The sequence below is a fragment of the Anarhichas minor genome, unplaced genomic scaffold (genome assembly GCF_050575085.1).
Source record: "Anarhichas minor isolate MPS153535 unplaced genomic scaffold, ASM5057508v1 ptg000018l, whole genome shotgun sequence".
In the NCBI taxonomy this organism is placed as follows: Eukaryota; Metazoa; Chordata; class Actinopteri; order Perciformes; family Anarhichadidae; genus Anarhichas; species Anarhichas minor.
Window position 1 is genome coordinate 7,748,193 of NW_027466464.1, and position 19,142 is coordinate 7,767,334.

The 19,142-nt window shown below is 40.3% G+C and overlaps 1 protein-coding gene across 1 annotated transcript in view; it reads left to right on the top strand.

The window, feature by feature from the left end:
* Positions 1-1,723: 1,723 nt before the first annotated feature.
* Positions 1,724-19,142, top strand: part of dmd (dystrophin) — a 128,379-nt gene continuing 110,960 nt past the window's right edge. The window contains exons 1-4 of the mRNA XM_076095112.1: positions 1,724-1,825; positions 3,121-3,191; positions 4,376-4,494; positions 8,344-8,540. Coding sequence (XP_075951227.1) covers positions 1,736-1,825; positions 3,121-3,191; positions 4,376-4,494; positions 8,344-8,540 — 477 coding nt within the window. The 5' untranslated portion in view covers positions 1,724-1,735. The remainder of the gene's footprint in view (positions 1,826-3,120; positions 3,192-4,375; positions 4,495-8,343; positions 8,541-19,142) is intronic.

Sequence of the window (19,142 nt, forward strand, 5' to 3'; positions counted from 1 at the left end):
CCTCGACTCCAAATTACACCAAACTCTATTATTAGGTTTCGTGGTGTGTGAGTGTGTATCAGTAAATGTGTAATAGACTCTTTCCTCCTCTTTCTTACTCTATTACTTTACGTGTGTGTGTGTGTGTGTGTGTGTGTGTGTGTGTGTGTGTGTGTGTGTGTGTGTGTGTGTGTGTGTGTGTGTGTGTGTGTGTGTGTGTGTGTGTGTGTGTGTGTGTGTGTGTGTGTGTGTGTGTGTGTGTGTGTGTGTGTGTGTGTGTGGCTGTGATAGTTTTTTGACTGATTTGTTGACTGGATTTGAGGCTTTCAACTCAGTTTTTTTTGTCATTCCATCCTCCATTCATTCGTCGGAGCTCTACTAACTCACTGCAGTGCCTAGCTGCGTGTGTGTGTGTGTCGGAGTGTAGAAAGCAGGGAGACTGAGGCAGAGGAGGGTTGAGTTATTTGCTGAGGGGTAGAAAGAAGAAGAGAGGAGTGGTGTGTGTGTGTGTGTGAGTGCATGTGGCCGATAGAAAGGTGAGGGTAAGATATGCATAAGCAATGTTCAACTGGGCAGTGAAAAGTATAATCTCTCTCTCGCTCTCTCTCTCTCCCCCCCCCCCCCCCCCCCCTGAGCCCTGAACAAGTGCTCCAAAACTGTCACTCACAACTGCCAAAAAAATCCAGCTTGTGAGGATGCAACCATATCCGCGCACAGGCTCGAGTGCACACGAGTGTCTTTGTGCTGCCGTGTGTGTGTGTGAATATGCAAAGTATCCAATGACGGGCCACGTCAAAACTTTGCTCGAAAGCAGCGGATATTTTAAAAAATGCCGCTTTGTGGTAATGTGACATAGATGGGCGTCACATTAGCATGGGTTTTAATCTGTTATTCTGTCTATCAGGAGAGATCTTTGTACGTGTGTGTGTGTATGTGTGCAAGCGTATGAGCAAGAGAGAGAGTGGGTGTGTTTGATGGTATCTGCTAACAGTAGCTAACTGTGCATGTCTGTTCTCTCCAGGTGGATTTCAAAAGGAATATTTGGGTGCATTTTGCAGCCTAATCGCCCCCTTTCAATTAACTAAAAAACGACACTCTGTGTGTTCTATATGAACCATCTTCGCCTCAAATTTGAGCACACACTGTGTACATACCGGACAGACCAATAGCTCTACTACTGGCTAGAAAATCGTACACTTCTTTGGACCACTGGCATTGGAACGCACTGTGACGGCCCCTGTCTCTAATCACTGCAAGTATGCTTTTGTCCCTCTGTCCCTAGAGAGCAGATTACCTGATGCAGAGCACCTGGTCCGGGAACAGGGAGGGCATAAAAACCCTGCTCTAGCGTTGCTCGGGGCAGGTTTACTCTCCGGCGTACGTGGAGTGATCCCAGCCAGTTGCTGCCGGTTATTTTGGTTTTGGCCGTCACACGCACACGCATTGTAGAAAGACGTCACCCCAGTCATTGCGACTTTTTTTTTTTTTACTAACGTTACTACCCCTTATTAGTGTATAGATGTCAAGATATTTCCCTGAACAAATGGAAACGTTAAAGAATCACCGTAGTCACTGTGATTTATCTACTAGGGACCATGAATATCTAGACTAAATTTGCCTCTTAGGACAATGCTTGTCTTCAAAATATATCATGGCAGTCCATCAGATAGCTACTGAGATATTTCAGTCTGTCAGTATGTGGGTGTATTTGTTTACACCAGCTATACTTTGTATATGTTTGCAGGTAAAGGATGTGATGAAGGATGTGATGGCGGGCCTACAGCAGACCAACACTGAGAAGATTCTGCTGAGTTGGGTTCGTGAGAACACGCGCCAGTATCCTCAGGTCTGTTACCTTACTTTTCACTCGATCTTATCCTCAATTCACAGGCTGTCACACTGGATCCACCGTTACTGTAGTTCTCTTCTACCGCAGTCCCTCCTGGGTTTTCAAGAAACTGTAGTCCTGTGACGCCATAAAAAAGAGTTGTCTGATTAACTGACCATGTAAATGTCGAGCAAATGTCTTTCTTCATTTAAAAGCAATGGCTTCAAGTCTAATGAGTCTTCTTTAGTGGTATAAAGGGGTTTCACCAGAGCCAAAGACCTCATGTTTTTTTCTAGTTGTCTGTCATCTGTGTGGATATCTAAAACTCCTCATGAACAGATTTCCCACGAAAATTGGCTGATAGGCTCTGGGCCAAGGAATAATGGATTGGTTTTTGGTGGTGATCCAGATCTGGGACTACTGCCATGAGATGATTGTCATTTTATAGCCCTATGTATGAGGCTCGGGGTGAAAAAAGGAATCCAATTAACTTAAAATTTCAGTGGTTGGCATTATGTCTTTGGAGTATTCAATATTTGTACAGGTTTCTACAGTGCCATGTAGTTTTTTTATTTTCTCCATTTAATCTGTTTCCTTTGGCTTAAGTTGTTCTCGTATGTATTGAAGCCTCAAAGCTAAACTGCTAAGAGGACTCACAACAAATCATATGCCACTGTGTAGATAGCATATGGCATTTAATAGTTGTTTCACCCCAAATTGTACCAGGCGCACAACTTGAAAGTGTGGTCTATTTCCGCAATAATTGACCCTTCGCTAAGCCCTGCCCCCCATGTCTACTCCGTCAAGCTGTCCGAGCCACCATGGAGCCCACACTGCCACTACCTGCACTCCCTGAATAAATATCATCTAATATTTGGAAAAACAGAAAAGCAATTTCTGAGAGAAGCAAACAGCAGGGTCTACAATTTTCAACTAACTTAAATTTAAACAACATAAATTGACCAATGTTAGCCAGCAACCAGGAGTAAAATCTTATGGAGAGAGACTTCACATCAGTCGCCAAAATCAATGGTCGTTGTTAGAAATAAGGACTGATTTTGGTTAATTTATGCGTCTTCTCTTCACAGTACATGTTCTTCCAGAGCTCATGTATTGCATTTGAAAGCCATTGTTAGCTATAGTATTCTGTCACATGTATTAAATGCTCACACTGGCAATTTGAGAGGGAAGAGATATAATCTAATGTATATCTTTGAAAATGGAAACCAGTATTGGGGTGACAGCATTTCAAAAGTGGGTGTCATACTGCTTTCACAGGTTAGCCTTTTTATATCCATTATCTCTGTCCTCAGGTCAATGTGGTTAACTTCTCCAGCAGCTGGAATGATGGATTGGCCTTCAATGCCCTCATCCACAGCCACAGGTACTGTAAAATGGGTTGTGTGTGTGTGTGTGTTAGCAGAGAGAGAAATAGAAAGAAAATATAGCAATAGACACAAAGGAGTGGAATCTCAAAGTGGTACGGAGGGAGATTTATTTGGCTGCCTTTATTCTGGTCTTGTTCACATATTTTATTAAATAGATAAACAGAGAGGTGGAAAATCAGCCAATTATCACTGAGGGGAAAAATAGAAAGGGTGAAAGGGAAAAAGAATATGTCAGGTAGTATCAGCCAGCTATTAGTGATGCACTGCTACAGGAAGCCAACCAAAAGAATGATGTGGTCTTACTTTAAACCTAATCAGTTATTCTGCAGACATTTAATTAAAAAGCTTGTACTCCAGCCAGTGAGCCTCTATGCTGTGTATATAGAATAATTACATATCTAGTGCAGTGAAGTCCTGATATTATATAGAAAAGCTGCACTAAATTAAGTAGTGAATGAACAAATAAGTAAATAAATCAGTTAATGGATGAAAGCCCAATCAATGGATGGACGCACGGCTTTGTAGAGGTGAAACAATGTCAATCTGCCTCCATGGATACCCATGAGAGTTTAGGTCTCAGGCCTGGACTCATGTATTAATGAATCAAATCATGGTAAGCTGGCATGGACATCTGTTTGCAGTGTCCTTACAGGAATACAGAGTGGGAGATCACACACACACTGAAGCCATCACCCTGCAGATCACTTCGCTCATGCCAACAACGCATTCTGTTTACTGATGGTGGAGCTTCAGCAGATTTCACGGAGCAAATGTTCCAATTAAATAACAGAATCGTACCGTTTTGATTTTTTATGGCTGTTGACTGGAGACTGTGTGCAGCTAAGAATCATACATGGTTGCTGACTTGGAAAGCTGTTCCAAAAATAAACCTGACTGCCTCAGCTGAAGTGAGTTAATTACAGTGTATTTCACTTTTAAGAAAATGAATCTCGGCTATATAATAAGAACATTAAAAACTTTTTTATTACTTCAACGTCAGCCCTTTTACTTTAGAGAATGCTCTTTGTCTCCTTTTATTCAACACATCCTGAAAAACTTGCAGAGGGCAACTAAGAAAACGATCAACCGGGGACATGATCTAGTAAATACTTGGGGTGTTCCTCTATTTTAGGATGCAGTGGGTACGTGATCCTTGTTTATTTCCCCTTTGCCTCTGCAGACCTGAGCTTTTTGATTGGAGCTCAGTGGAGAAGAAGACGACTGCGATCGACAGACTGGAACACGCCTTTAATAAGGCACAACAACACCTGGGGATAGAGAGACTGCTGGACGTTGAGGGTAACTAACACACACATCCCAGTACTTTCATCCTTTTGGGGGACCCTCATTGACATAATGCATTCCACGGCCCCTTACCCTAACCTTAACCATCACAACCAAATGTCTAACCCCAACCAAGTCTGAACCCTCAAACAAGACTTTAAAGAAGTGACGACCGGCCAAAATGTCCTCACTCTGTTGGTTAAAAACTCATAGATCCTCACTATGTAGCAAGTGCAAGAACACACACACACCAATTATTCCAGAGAAGAACATTCGAGGTGAGTTACAGCTCTAACCGTATTTTGTACGCCTTCCAATCATACACCTTAATTAGCCCCGTTGAACAGGATGTGCCATGCTGTGATTGGGTGTTGCCATAGTGATGACTGAGGTCACCTTGGTGGAAGGACTTGATCAGTGATGTGCAACCTGACTGATAGGTTGGCAAACATCTTCCCACCTGCAAGAAAAGTCCTTTGATTTTGTGCAAAATAACACCAGAGATGCCTCAGAGGAGTTTATTCACGCAGAATTTGTTGACATCCGGGGTGTCCATCACTGCCAGGGCTGCTGCTGGCCTCAGACCAGTAAACAGGCTCTTATTCCAAACTGTCAGGCGGGGGTAAAGTGAGTGAAGCTGACCTGGGTATAGCAAACATAGGCTCTATGTTTCACTACACTTATCACAAAATAAATGATAAGTGATATTGCCTATTATAATATAACTAGATATTGAGAAAGTCAGTTAGTGCAAGTTGTGTATCAAAATTGTCCTAATATTTTATATGTAGCAAAAAAGATTTTTTTTTAATCTTCACCCTCGTAGGAGGACAAACTTCTTCATAACAATTATTCTTTTAATTGTCTTTTCTTTTCTTTTTATCCATTTTCTCAAAATCTCACCACATACATGTAATGGACTTTTTGTGACGGCCTCGATTGTAAATGCTCATGGACAATGGACTTGTACCTCTATAGCGCCTTTCTAGGCGTCCGACCACTCAAACTAAATTCAACATTTCACACCTATTCATACCCTGACGGCTACCGTGCCACATGCCCATCGGGACTATCTCAGCATTCACACAGGAGCAATTGGGGTTAAGTGTCTTGCCCAAGGACACATCGACAGGGAGTCGGGGATTGAACGGCCAATCGTCTGATTGAGGGACGACTTGCTCTACCTTCTGACTCACAGTTGCCCCAAACTGGTTCTGTCTGACAAACCTCTGAGAAGGTCCGGCGGTTGGCCACGCCACAGATGCATAGTTCCATAACTTTTTGAAACTAAACTAATTTACATCCCAAATGTGAACATCTTATGTACAGCAGTTTTGGCAGAAAGGCTTGTTGAACCGTGTGTCGTATGTGAATGCAGTAATTGAGCAGTATTCCTCCTTAATCCCCTCCATTGAGAGCGCTGTGTTTCGACTCTGAGCCAGCGCGACAGGGAATGTTGTAATCCCTCGCAGCTCGCTTAATCCTTGAAATGAATTTCCATTGATCTTACAACAAACAATCACAAGTTTTGAGCAAGTGGGGTGAACGTGTATCAGTAGCAGGCTGTGCACCGATGCTCAAAACACTATTAACCCCCCACCTGGGCTTTTTAAACAGTCTTATGCTGTGAAAGAATTTCAAATTGGGTTTGTCTGCGGTTTGTGCAAATCTTAGTGAAGATGTCAACTGCAGTTTAACTTTTTTTTTTTTATGGATACTCTGGTGTAATCTTAAACGTCAACCATGTTCACTTCATGTCCTTTTCTTCTTTGAGTTAAATCACTTGTGGGCATGACTTTTTAGAGGAGGGATTATCACCAAAGCTGTAAACAAATTGTTCAAATCATATTGTAGTGATGAATATTTTTGTGTTCTTCTGACTCAGTTAGGTGTAGCACCATGGGGTGGTGAGGTCCAAAACTTTGAGTTTCTATTAAAGGTGCAGGATCCGAGACTGGGAGCATTTCGGTGGCCTCTCAATGGCCATCGAAACGGCTCCTACGAGGGCGGTGCAGAGTGACTTCATTAGAGACATCATTATCTGCTCTGGTAGACATCACCCCACGATATTTTGAAACGTAATAAAAAGCTGTTTGCTGTGGAGCTTAGTAACTTAGAGTTAGTTCTTCGTTGTTCTCTCCTGCAACTTGGTTGCTGTCGGATTGGTTCCATCAATGGCTCTTTTCAAATTAAGTGTTGGACTTGCTGGGAGTGAATAGCTTAAAATGTTGATTGAGTTTTAATAATAATAATAATAATGTTTTTTCATCTTTGGGCTTGAGGGATGGCATCAAGTACTTTCAAGTCAAAAGACTTCACTTACACTGCAACCGGAAATATACTGTAAAACATACACACACACATACACACACACACACACACACACACACACACAAGGAGAGGCAAACAAAGATGTCCTTGAAGCAACATGCAAGCAACACACACACATATCAATTCATATAAATGCAGACACTATACACAGTGTGGCATGCTTATACACACACATAAATACATTTACATATGCAACACTCACGCATACACACTATAGAAAACATTCACACGCCCAAACACAAATATCCACACATGCAAACACACACTTGGATACCTGCAGAGCATCATAGGTGCGCACACACGTGTAGCTGTGGTGAAATGATTCAAATGGAGATGATGAGATGAGAAAAAATGATGAGATGAGAAAACACAAGCAGACTAAACAAGTGAGGGATGTCTACACACTTGGACGCACATTTGCAGATGGCGGCGTTATTTACGGAGCCGTTTGTCTTCCTCAGACAAACAATAACGTCCTCAGATTTCTCTGTGATGCTGATAAATCAGTATTCTACATCCAGAATTATGACTCTGTGTTTATCTGTCTATCGCTGACACACATATCTGTCTTATCACACACACATTTTTCGCTACTTTGCATCCGGCTATTTTTCTCTCCGTCTCTTCCTCTCCATCGTCATCCTCCTTTCTCCTGTTCATTATTCTGAACAGTGGCGAGCCAGCCACACTCTACACATCGCTCTGTCAACGCACCCGCCACCATCAGCTCATTAGCTCTCTCTTGTCTTTTTCTCTGTCTTTTTCTCTCCTCCCCTTCTGCTCCCGGCCTCCTCACCCTCAGCTCACCCTCTTCCCTTACATCCTCTCTCTGTCTCTTCTGGCGGTCATTTGTCCACCGTGTCTCAGCTCCGCTGTGATCCGTCTCTATTAGTTTTGCCCCGGGGCCGTCTGGCCGGACCGCAGGCTCTTTTGCCACCCTTCCTGAAACCACTGCTCTGTTATATCGCTCCTCCACCTGTCGGGGAACTTCGCTCGGACCTAATTTAGCCATGAGATTTCAGGGCAGACGGGCTGACACATGGCTGCTATGGGAAATAAAAAAGAGTGAACGGTGGTCTGCGGTTATTCACGAGCACAAAGAAAAATTACTGTTTTGGCAGTTGAGAGATCGACTGCATCACCCTGCAGCCTCTTGGATGCTTTTATAAGTGGCCGTGACATACTTACATTTATTTTCAAGCTCCCTCTCATTGAAAGTAAGAAAGATTAGTTTTCAAGTGCTGCAACTAACAATTCTCACAATCTTCCAACATCTTCAGATGTCTTGTTTTGTCAGAGCAGCACACCAACATTTTCAGTTCCCTCTCATGGAGGACTAACAAATGCCTGATCTTAAGGTGTAGGATGTGTGTGATTTGTTTTCTTCATTGTTCTTACTTTCTTCATTCTTCATTGTGTGATTGTATCTTTATTCCGTGTCCTCGGCTCCCCTAAGAACAAAAAAGTTCATCTCAAAGGGTTCCTCTTTGAATTTTGAAATGAACTTTATTTGTCTCACTTCCTGCTCTTCAGATGTGGCGGTGCCTCACCCTGACAAGAAGAGTGTCATCATGTACGTGACGTCACTCTTCCAGGTGCTTCCCCAAAGCGTTTCCATGGAAGCCATCCAGGAGGTGGAGACGCTGCCGCGGGGGTCCGCAGCCAGCGTCCCCCGGGTGACGTCAGAGGAGCACTACCAGATCCAGACCCAGCAGCGTTTCTCCCAGCAGGTTAGACACACATGTTGTCCACGCCGTCGCTGTTTGTTGACAGTGTTGCTGTTACTGCCGTGTGACACTGCTGTGGCTCATTGTTTGGGTTTCTTTGGCAACTTCCTTTTCTGAATTTATTCAAATAGTAAGATTAGTTTCAAGTAATTTTAATCCAAATTGTATGTCCTATAGACATCAATAATGAACTTCTCATCCATAGACATTTATCCACAGCAGGTAAAGACCTAGTGTTTTGTCCCACCACTGCAACATTTTCTAATGGTCCGTGGAGTCGCCAGGCGAATTAAATAGTGTCCCGCTGCAGAGCTCCATCCCCCGGACCCATGGTGAAAAGCCATTGTGTTAAAGTGGAACATCTATGGACGTGTAGTTTAGGACGAAAACAACGGCAATAGAAAGTAAACGAGGATCCGTAATTGTGGTGGACACACAGATTTAATGCATCCACGTGACTAAGCGACAGTCGGAGCAAGTGACGTAGATTTTAATATCCATAAAGAGCATTTGGTGGTGGGTGATGGGTCCAACAAGCGCAGGACTTACAATCAAACGTTTGTGACAGTTTTTGTAAACCTATTTACCGGGTTTTGTTGCCTAAACCTAACTTTAGTTTTTAACATAATGTTGTCCCGGAAAAAAATGTCGTTCCGAGCGACATGAAAAATATGGACAATTCATGTCCATGTACACGAAAACCAATAGATTGCATTCCGTGACTACTTCAAGAACTGATGTCATACTGTGTTTACGCGTAGTTTACTTCTCCAAGCAAAGAAAGGGTCCAACGGAGGAGGTGGGCTCGAGCCTGGAGCTCTGCAGCTAGACCCTTCTCGGCCAATTCCACCAACTTCTGCTGCATTAACATCTAACAAACCAAGGACAGGGAAGGAAGGAAGGAAAGGTAACCAAAACTAATGAGCCCAAGATAGTCATAGAGGCACGGCATCCTGTCCCGTTGTATCATGGGAACTAGTTGAGTTGTGATAGCTGCATCTTTGCTCCAGTGATTCTTGTCATTGGGCAATTTGGTGTTACTGTTACCATGATGGTAGTAAGACGCCGCCATTGATCTCCCATGAGCCTTTGCTCTGCATGCATTGTGTCTGTGCTCAGCGATGTACACTCACTTGGTCTTCAGAGCTTCATATTTACATGTCATTGCTTTGTTGTTGTGGCAGCGCCCACACTACCGAATGATACTCTATTGTATTGCATATTACACAAGTAAATGACTTATTATCTAACCAAGTTGCAAAATGAGTTTGCATCAACCTCCGCTATCTGGCCAACCTGCAACTTTATCAAGATGACGAAGTGGGCTTGTGAAATTCCCAGCAGCACCCTCTCTGTTGTAGTATTTTGAGTGAAACTGAAGGGGGATGAAAGAAGCAGAGGGGAGGATCCCTGCTCTCAATCGCCCTCAGAGTTGTCTTCAGTCAGCGCTGTATGCCAGCAACACCAAGAACAGAATTCTTGAGAATAAATTGAATAATGAAGGGTCGGGTAACAGCATTACTGAGGAGGCACTTCATTTTTACATCTCTACAAGCTGTAAAAGAAGAAAGAAAAACATGAGAGCACATTTTAATGATGAATTAGAAAATTAATAGTTAGAGAGCATATTTGTTTCTCAGTGGTACCACAAACCGAGAGCAGATTATCCCAATCATTTTAATCACAAGGCATGATTAAGATGAGAAACCGCTGTGAAACTGATGGTAAATACTTAAATTATATCAGTAGAAGTTTTGGCATAGAGAGGCGAAACAATTATCTGCCACGAGATAATAACCTTTCAGCTTGACTGGTCCTAAAATTGTAGATGGTAGCATGCTGGTAGATCGAGTCACCTTCCAGTGAGGAGTACTTCAATCACCGATCTCTTTCTTTTAGTCGGTCTGAAATTTGAGAGCGTCGGAATGAAAATTGACTGCTAAATTGAGACGAAACCTCTGAAAAATAAGTCACAAATTAGATCCAGCTGCGCTGACCTTTAGAGGCGAGTTGAGAAGAGGTCAGTGTCATGTTACTGTGTAACTGAGTAATGGGCGGTAATATTATTATCTCACTCTGTTTAATGGCCACATCACCCCCCCCCCCCCCCCCCCCCCCTTCATCAGCTCTCTGAGAATAGAGAAAAACTGCAGGCCTTTTCCTTCTGGGAATCAGACAGACGGAGAGGCGTAGATTTAGAGAGAAAGATGAGAGAGGAAGTGGGGTAGGTGTAAAGATTTAGAAAGACGTACAGAAAGATAGAGGGCGGGAATGTAGAGTGAGATGGAGCAGGCAAATATAGAGTGCCAAGAACAAGTCAGGTGGCAATAAAACGAGAGACGGGGAGGAAAGACGAGAGGAAAGAAACAAAGTTACTGACAGCGGCTATTATCTGCCTCCTCCCTCATCTGTCATCATCAAAGCGGTGCTGTCACCACCTCCTTACATCAACACCACCACCTGGGACTCAGGGAGGAATAGAGCTTTTTGTGGAAGCAAAGTAGAAAAGAAAAGACAAAATCCAAAGTTTGAGGCATATGCTTAAAACTAGACAAACTCAGCTTTTCTGTGACATTATCTGAGGTGTCCTGACACAGCAAAAAAACAACACCCGTCTGGTGCTCGGAGCGGGTGAAAACAAACGCAAGGAGTAATTTACCAGGAAGGGTTTGATCAAGGTCCGGGTTGCCTCTGGCTGTCTGCTCTTTGCAGCAGAAAACACACCTAATCCACCTTGAAAGAGAGAAAGGGGAGAACAGAACAGGGAAGACAGACGGAGAGTTGAAGACGGGTGAAGAGAGAGGAGAAGACAGAGAGGAGTGGAGAGAGACAGTTGATGGAGGTGAAGGAGGAGATTGATAGCGGGAGAGTAAGTGCAGAGACGGCGAGAGATTAAACTTTTACGATGTCTGTGGTGGAACGGTTGAGTAGGTTTTTAGCGATACACTCCGTCGTAGAAAAGGCAGCTTGGGAATGTCAAGCAAGCGGGGAAATCAGTCATCAATTAAAATGTTTCTTGTCCCACCAAAATAAAAGCTCAAACCGAGCTCAGCTGTTTGAAAAGGTGACACCTGTTCTGTGTGATTATAAAGGTAAAATCCTGAACTGTGCACACAACTGGGCCAAAAGCCCAAAGTATGTGGACAGAGAGAGATCACATATGGATTTAAGTTTGTGTTGACATACTTTTGGCCATAGAGTGTCTTTTAATATACATGAAAAGGCAGGACTGAAATTCCCATCCAAACCATGTACAGTACAATAGCTGTACGTGACTGTGAGCCGTATCCAAGAGGCTTCATAACTTCAAAACTGTGTTCATCCCACACTTAATGACTCATTAGTGAACTGATTTCAACAAGCCATCTTGTACATTTTTAATTTTGCACGTCAAACATTTGTAAAGAATGCGCAGATTACCACTCAAATATAAATAATGCATTCCACACCGCAGTGTGAGTGATTTAGTGTGGAGCACACCTACACTTCTGGTGAATATTGTTTTCCCTCCCACTATGGCCAAAAGCTGCAGCACTGCGGTCCCAGCTGACCCCGGTCCAAATGTCAAAGTAGACTACTTTTACTTACTGTACTACTGCATATGATTAATATTCATACATCTTATTTGTATAGCCCAAATTACACATTTTCCACAGAGGGCTTTACAATCTGTACAGCATACGACATCCTCTGTCGAAATGAACAACTAAATAAATAAATACATTACATTATTACATTACATTACAGTCATTTAGCAGATGCTTTTATCCAAAGTGACTTACAATAAGTGTATTCAACATAGGTATTCAAGAGAACTACTAGTCACCAGAAGTCATAAGTTCATCTCCTTGTTTACACAAGCATCTAAGAGCATAAACTAGAGGAAAAACCAGAGCAAAAGTACAGTGCTTGACAACAGTCAATCCATATGACAGAAATGATACATACAGTATAATGAGAGTAGAGTAGTAATAGCAGTAGGAGCACTAATAATAGCATAAATACACCTATAATATACTATAGGTGTAGGGTTGATTGAGGCTTGAGTCAAAGATGGGTGCTACTCCACCTGCTCGGCCGGTGCCAGTATTCATATGACTTCATATGGATTCATTTAGGATGACATATTCGTCATGACACAGCCAGGTTTCAGTAAGATGCAATAAATCAATACAATTATCTGATATTAAATAATTTACTAGAATAGCTTTAAATAACAGAGGGCACACATTTAATTTGTTATATTTTGTTAAATATTTTTGTTGCACTGTTGTGCTGGTGGCTTTTGTGTGGTTATTTTGTATAACTTTTCTGTTTTTGTTTGAATTAATTCAAGTGGGGGCAGACAGTCTTTATGACTGCGGTCAAGTCAGCAGACACTCAGATCTCCGTGGTCAACTCAGCAGACACTTAAATTGTAGTGCACCTATACGCTGAAACTTACGGTAAACGCAACCAAACGGCACAGGACGGGAGCGAGCGAAAGATTTTGCAAAGTTAGCGGAAATATTAACGTGAAAACTTCCGGTTTTCTACAGACGAACATCCGGTTTTCAAAATAAGATGCCAACAAAGTATACATATTGCATAATGAAATGAGATTAAATTAATTATATTCCAATAAGTATAAAAAATGATACCATCATCTCGTGAGTTAAAGGGAAAATACGCCTAAATTGTGCGTAAAGTGTATTTATTCTTTGATTTGAGGGTTGCTGGAAATTAATAATACCTGACTGACAGTCAATTAAGATGTTTTACGAAGCAAAAACTCTGAACTGAATTTATATCTTCAAATGGCAAATTTCTGAAGTTTTTAAGGTGCTATGAAAATGTTTTTCTCAATAATTCCCCACAATGACTAATGCATATATGTTCAGGACAAAAAAAAGGCTAATATCACAATATTTGAGCTGCTACAAAAATATTTTTCTCAATAATTCCATACAATGACTGATGTATATGTAATCAAGGCATCGTTGACTCCACCCATAGAGAAAATTTGACACTTTTACTGTACCAATTAAGAGATATTTCAAAGTAAAACTCATACATTTGAATTGAGAAAATATCTAATAAATGGATGTTTGAAGTGTAATAAAAACAGTTTTCTCAATAAGTCCAGACAATAACTGATATACATGTGTTGAGGACATCGTTGACTCCACCCATACTGAAAATTAGACATTTTTACTGTCCCAATTAAGAGATATTTCAAATTAAAACTCATACATTTGAACCAAGAAAAAGTATAATAAATGGATATTTGAAGTGTAATAAAAACAGTTTTCTCAATAAGTCCAGACAATGACTGACATGTATGTGTTGAGGACGTCGTTGACTCCACCCACACTGAAAATTAGACATTTTTACTGTCCCAATTAAGAGATATTTCAAATTAAAACTCATACATTTGAATTGAGAAAATATCTAATAAATGGATATTTGAAGTGTAATAAAAACAGTTTTCTCAATAAGTCCAGACAATGACTGATATGTATGTGTTGAGGACATCGTTGACTCCACCCATACTGAATATTAGACATTTTTACTGTCCCAATTAAGAGATATTTCAAATTAAAACTCATACATTTGAATTGAGAAAAAGTATAATAAATGGATATTTGAAGTGTAATAAAAAGTTTTTTCTCAAAAAGTCCAGACAATGACTGATGTACATGTGTTGAGGACGTCGTTGACTCCACCCAAACTGAAAATTAGACATTTTTACTGTCCCAATTAAGAGATATTTCAAATTAAAACTCATACATTTGAACCAAGAAAAAGTATAATAAATGGATATTTGAAGTGTAATAAAAACAGTTTTCTCAATAAGTCCAGACAATGACTGACATGTATGTGTTGAGGACGTCGTTGACTCCACCCACACTGAAAATTAGACATTTTTACTGTCCCAATTAAGAGATATTTCAAATTAAAACTCATACATTTGAATTGAGAAAATATCTAATAAATGGATATTTGAAGTGTAATAAAAACAGTTTTCTCAATAAGTCCAGACAATGACTGATATGTATGTGTTGAGGACATCGTTGACTCCACCCATACTGAATATTAGACATTTTTACTGTCCCAATTAAGAGATATTTCAAATTAAAACTCATACATTTGAATTGAGAAAAAGTATAATAAATGGATATTTGAAGTGTAATAAAAAGTTTTTTCTCAAAAAGTCCAGACAATGACTGATGTACATGTGTTGAGGACGTCGTTGACTCCACCCAAACTGAAAATTTGACATTTTTACTGTCCCAATTAAGAGATATTTCAAATTAAAACTCATACATTTGAACCAAGAAAAAGTATAATAAATGGATATTTGAAGTGTAATAAAAAGTTTTTTCTCAATAAGTCCAGACAATGACTGATATGTATGTGTTGAGGACGTCGTTGACTCCAACCACACTGAAAATTAGACATTTTTACTGTACCAATTAAGAGATATTTCAAATTAAAACTCATACATTTGAACCGAGAAAAAGTATAATAAATGGATATTTGAAGTGTAATAAAAAGTTTTTTCTCAATAAGTCCAGACAATGACTGATATGTATGTGTTGAGGACATCGTTGACTCCACCCAAACTGAAAATTAGACATTTTTACTGTCCCAATTAGGAGATATTTCAAATTAAAACTCATACATTTGAACCGAGAAAATATACACACAAGGTGATATATTTCGAGTGTTTATTTCTTTTAATGTTGATGATTATGGCTTACAGCTAATAAAAAACCCAAATTCTGTATCTCAGAAAATTTGAATATTACATAAGACCAATTTAAAAAAGGTTTTTTAATACAGAAATGTTGGCCTACTGAAAAGTATGTCTATGTACAGTATAAAGTATGCACTCAATACTTGGTCGGGGCACCTTTTGCATGAATTACTGCATCAATGCGGCGTGGCACGGAGGCGATGCGACTGTGGTCCTGCTGAGGTGTTATGGAAGCCCAGGTTGCTTTGATAGGGGCCTTCAGCTCATCTGCATTGTTGGGTCTGATGTCTCTCATCTTCCTCTTGACAATACCCCATAGATTCTCTCTGAGGTTTAGGTCATTCAAGAATTTGGTTGAGAATCACAAGGAGTGAACTGCAGCTGGAGTCAGTGCTTCAAGAGCCACCACACACAGACGTATCCAGGACATGGGCTACAACTGTCGCATTCCTTGTGTCAAGCTACTCCTGAACCAGAGACGTAAGAAGTGTCTTACCTGGGCTAAGTTACCTGGACTAAGGAGAAAAAGGACTGGACTGTTGCTCAGTGGTCCAAAGTCCTCTTTTCAGATGAAAGTCAATTTTGCATTTAATTTGGAAATCAAGGTCCAGAGTCTGGAGGCAGAGTGGAGAGGCACACAATCCAAGTGTCTTGAGGTCCAGTGTGAAGTTTCCACAGTCAGTGATGATTTGGGGAGCCATGTCATCTGCTGGTGTTGGTCCACTGTGTTTTATCAAGTCCAAAGTCAGTGCAGCCTTCTACCAGGACATTTTAGAGCACTTCATGCTTCCCTCTGCTGACAAGCTTTATGGAGATGCTGATTTCATTTTCCAGCAGGACTTGGCACCTGCCCACACTGCCAAAAGCACCAATACATGGTTTAATGACCACGGTATCACTGTGCTTGATTGGCCAGCAAACTCGCCTGACCTAAACCTCAGAGAGAATCTATGGGGTATTGTCAAGAGGAAGATGAGAGACATCAGACCCAACAATGCAGACGAGCTGAAGGCCGCTATCAAAGCAACCTGGGCTTCCATAACACCTCAGCAGTGCCAGTCTCATCGCCTCCGTGCCACGCCGCATTGATGCAGTAATTCATGCAAAAGGAGCCTCGACCAAGTATTGAGTGCATACTGTATACTGTACATGGACATACTTTTCAGTAGGCCAACATTTCTATATTAAAAATCCTTTTTTAATCGGTCTTATGTAATATCTAATTTTCTGAGATACAGAATTTGGGGTTTTTATTAGCTGTAAGCCATAATCATCAACATTAAAAGAAATAAACACTCGAAATATATCACCTTGTGTGTATATTTTCTCGGTTCAAATGTATGAGTTTTAATTTGAAATATCTCCTAATTGGGACAGTAAAAATGTCTAATATTCAGTATGGGTGGAGTCAACGACGTCCTCAACACATACATATCAGTCATTGTCTGGACTTATTGAGAAAAAACTTTTTATTACACTTCAAATATCCATTTATTAGATATTTTCTCAATTCAAATGTATGAGTTTTAATTTGAAATATCTCTTAATTGGGACAGTAAAAATGTCTAATATTCAGTATGGGTGGAGTCAACGACGTCCTCAACACATACATATCAGTCATTGTCTGGACTTATTGAGAAAAAACTTTTTATTACACTTCAAATATCCATTTATTATACTTTTTCTTGGTTCAAATGTATGAGTTTTAATTTGAAATATCTCCTAATTGGGACAGTAAAAATGTCTAATTTTCAGTTTGGGTGGAGTCAACGATGTCCTCAACACATACATGTCAGTCATTGTCTGGACTTATTGAGAAAACTGTTTTTATTACACTTCAAATATCCATTTATTAGATATTTTCTCAATTCAAATGTATGAGTTTTAATTTGAAATATCTCTTAATTGGGACAGTAAAAATGTCTACTTTTCAGTGTGGGTGGAGTCAACGACGTCCTCAACACATGTATATCAGTCATTGTCTGGACTTATTGAGAAAACTGTTTTTATTACACTTCAAATATCTATTTATTAGATATTTTCTCGATTCAAATGTATGAGTTTTAATTTGAAATATCTCTTAATTGGTACAGTAAAAATGTCTAATTTTCAGTATGGGTGGAGTCAACGATGTCCAACAATGACTGACACATACATGTCAGTCATTGTCTGGAATTATTGAGAAAAATATTTTTGTAGCACCTTAAATATTGTGATATTACCCATTTTTGTCCTGAACATATATGCATTAGTCGTTGTGTGGAATTATTGAGAAAAACATTTTTATAGCACCTTAAACATTTAAAAAATGTGCCATTTGAAGATACAAATTCAGTTCAGAGTTTTTGCTTCGTAAAATATCTTAATTGACCGTCAGTCAGGTATTATTAACTTCCAGCAACCCTCAAATCAAAGAATAAAGACACTTTACGCACAATTTAGGTGTATTTTCCCTTTAACTCAGGAGATGCAGGTAGCATGTTTTATACTGTGAATATAATTCATTTAATCTCATTTCATTATGCAATATGTATACTTTGTTGCCATCTTATTCTGAAAACCGGATATTCGTCTGTAGAAAACCGGAAGTTGTCTCACGTTAATCTTTCCGCTAACTTTGCAAAGTTCTTCGCTCGCTCCCGATCTGTGCCGTTTACCGTAAGTTTCAGCGTATATGTGCACTACAATTTAAGTGTCTGCTGAGTTGACCACGGAGATCTGAGTGTCTGCTGACTTGACCGCAGTGTCTTTATGCGGGGTTTAGGTGGGTAGATATGGCAGGAGCAAAGGAGTCCGACATTGTCTTAATATAATGTAATAGTTTTTAATTACTTGTATGTACGTGCTTTGTTACGTAGTGTTTACGTAGTCAGTCCGTGTGCATGTTAGTGCATGCGAGTTTGCTAGCTAATCTATGAAGGCAAATCACCGATATATATATATATATATATATATATATATATATATATATATATATATATATATATATATATATATATGATGTGAAAGCGCTCGCGTAGTAATATACGTGCGCGGCTGTTTGATTTGCACGCGCGGGTCTCGTTTGCGCTCTCGGATTTTGACAGTGATTTGCCTTTATTCGATAGCCCCGTCCTGACCCACGGCGTCGTCGTTGAAGCGTAGCACCCACCCTCCTGTCCCCCACTCAGGTAACACTGTTGGTTCTTTCAAGATGTTGCCATTGTTTCCGTGTTAGCACTTGGTGCTAGCCGCCGGCTCAGCCATCGCCATTAACAGAATAATTAAACGTTCTGGGACTTGTTTTGAAGTTGTTGGCATTTTTTTTTTTTTGGGAGAGTTAAGTTAGATAGGTCTCATGACTGGAAAATATAGAGCTAGACCTAATAGTTGATTAAGTTAGTTAAGATTTGTATAAAGAATGGAAACAGCTAGTCTGGCTCTGTCCAGAGGTAATAAACACCAATTAATGATAAATTAATGATGTGACCGAGTGTCCTGGGTTCGTGTATGAGGGCACTTATCAAATAGTAATAAATTGAGTCGGGAGACCAGACATCTTGTTCAGCCCACGGCTACTCTCTTTTATTTTTGTTTCCCCCCTTCGACCAGAGGCGGGAGCTGCACCTTCTCTACGGTAACCCTCAAGGGACATATCATCTTCAACACCAAAACGACAAACATGAGACAGTCTGTTACAATAATAACACATTTATGTGCAAGAAACAAAAACAAATTTTAAATACTTAATAACTAAATACTATTTTTTCCACCCTGTTATAAAGTCGTTTCTGCCACTTGGAGAAACTGTCTACTTATTGTTAGCATACGGTAGCAAGCTAGCCACCTAGCTAGCTACATCCAACAAAGAAAGGAGAGAAACACAA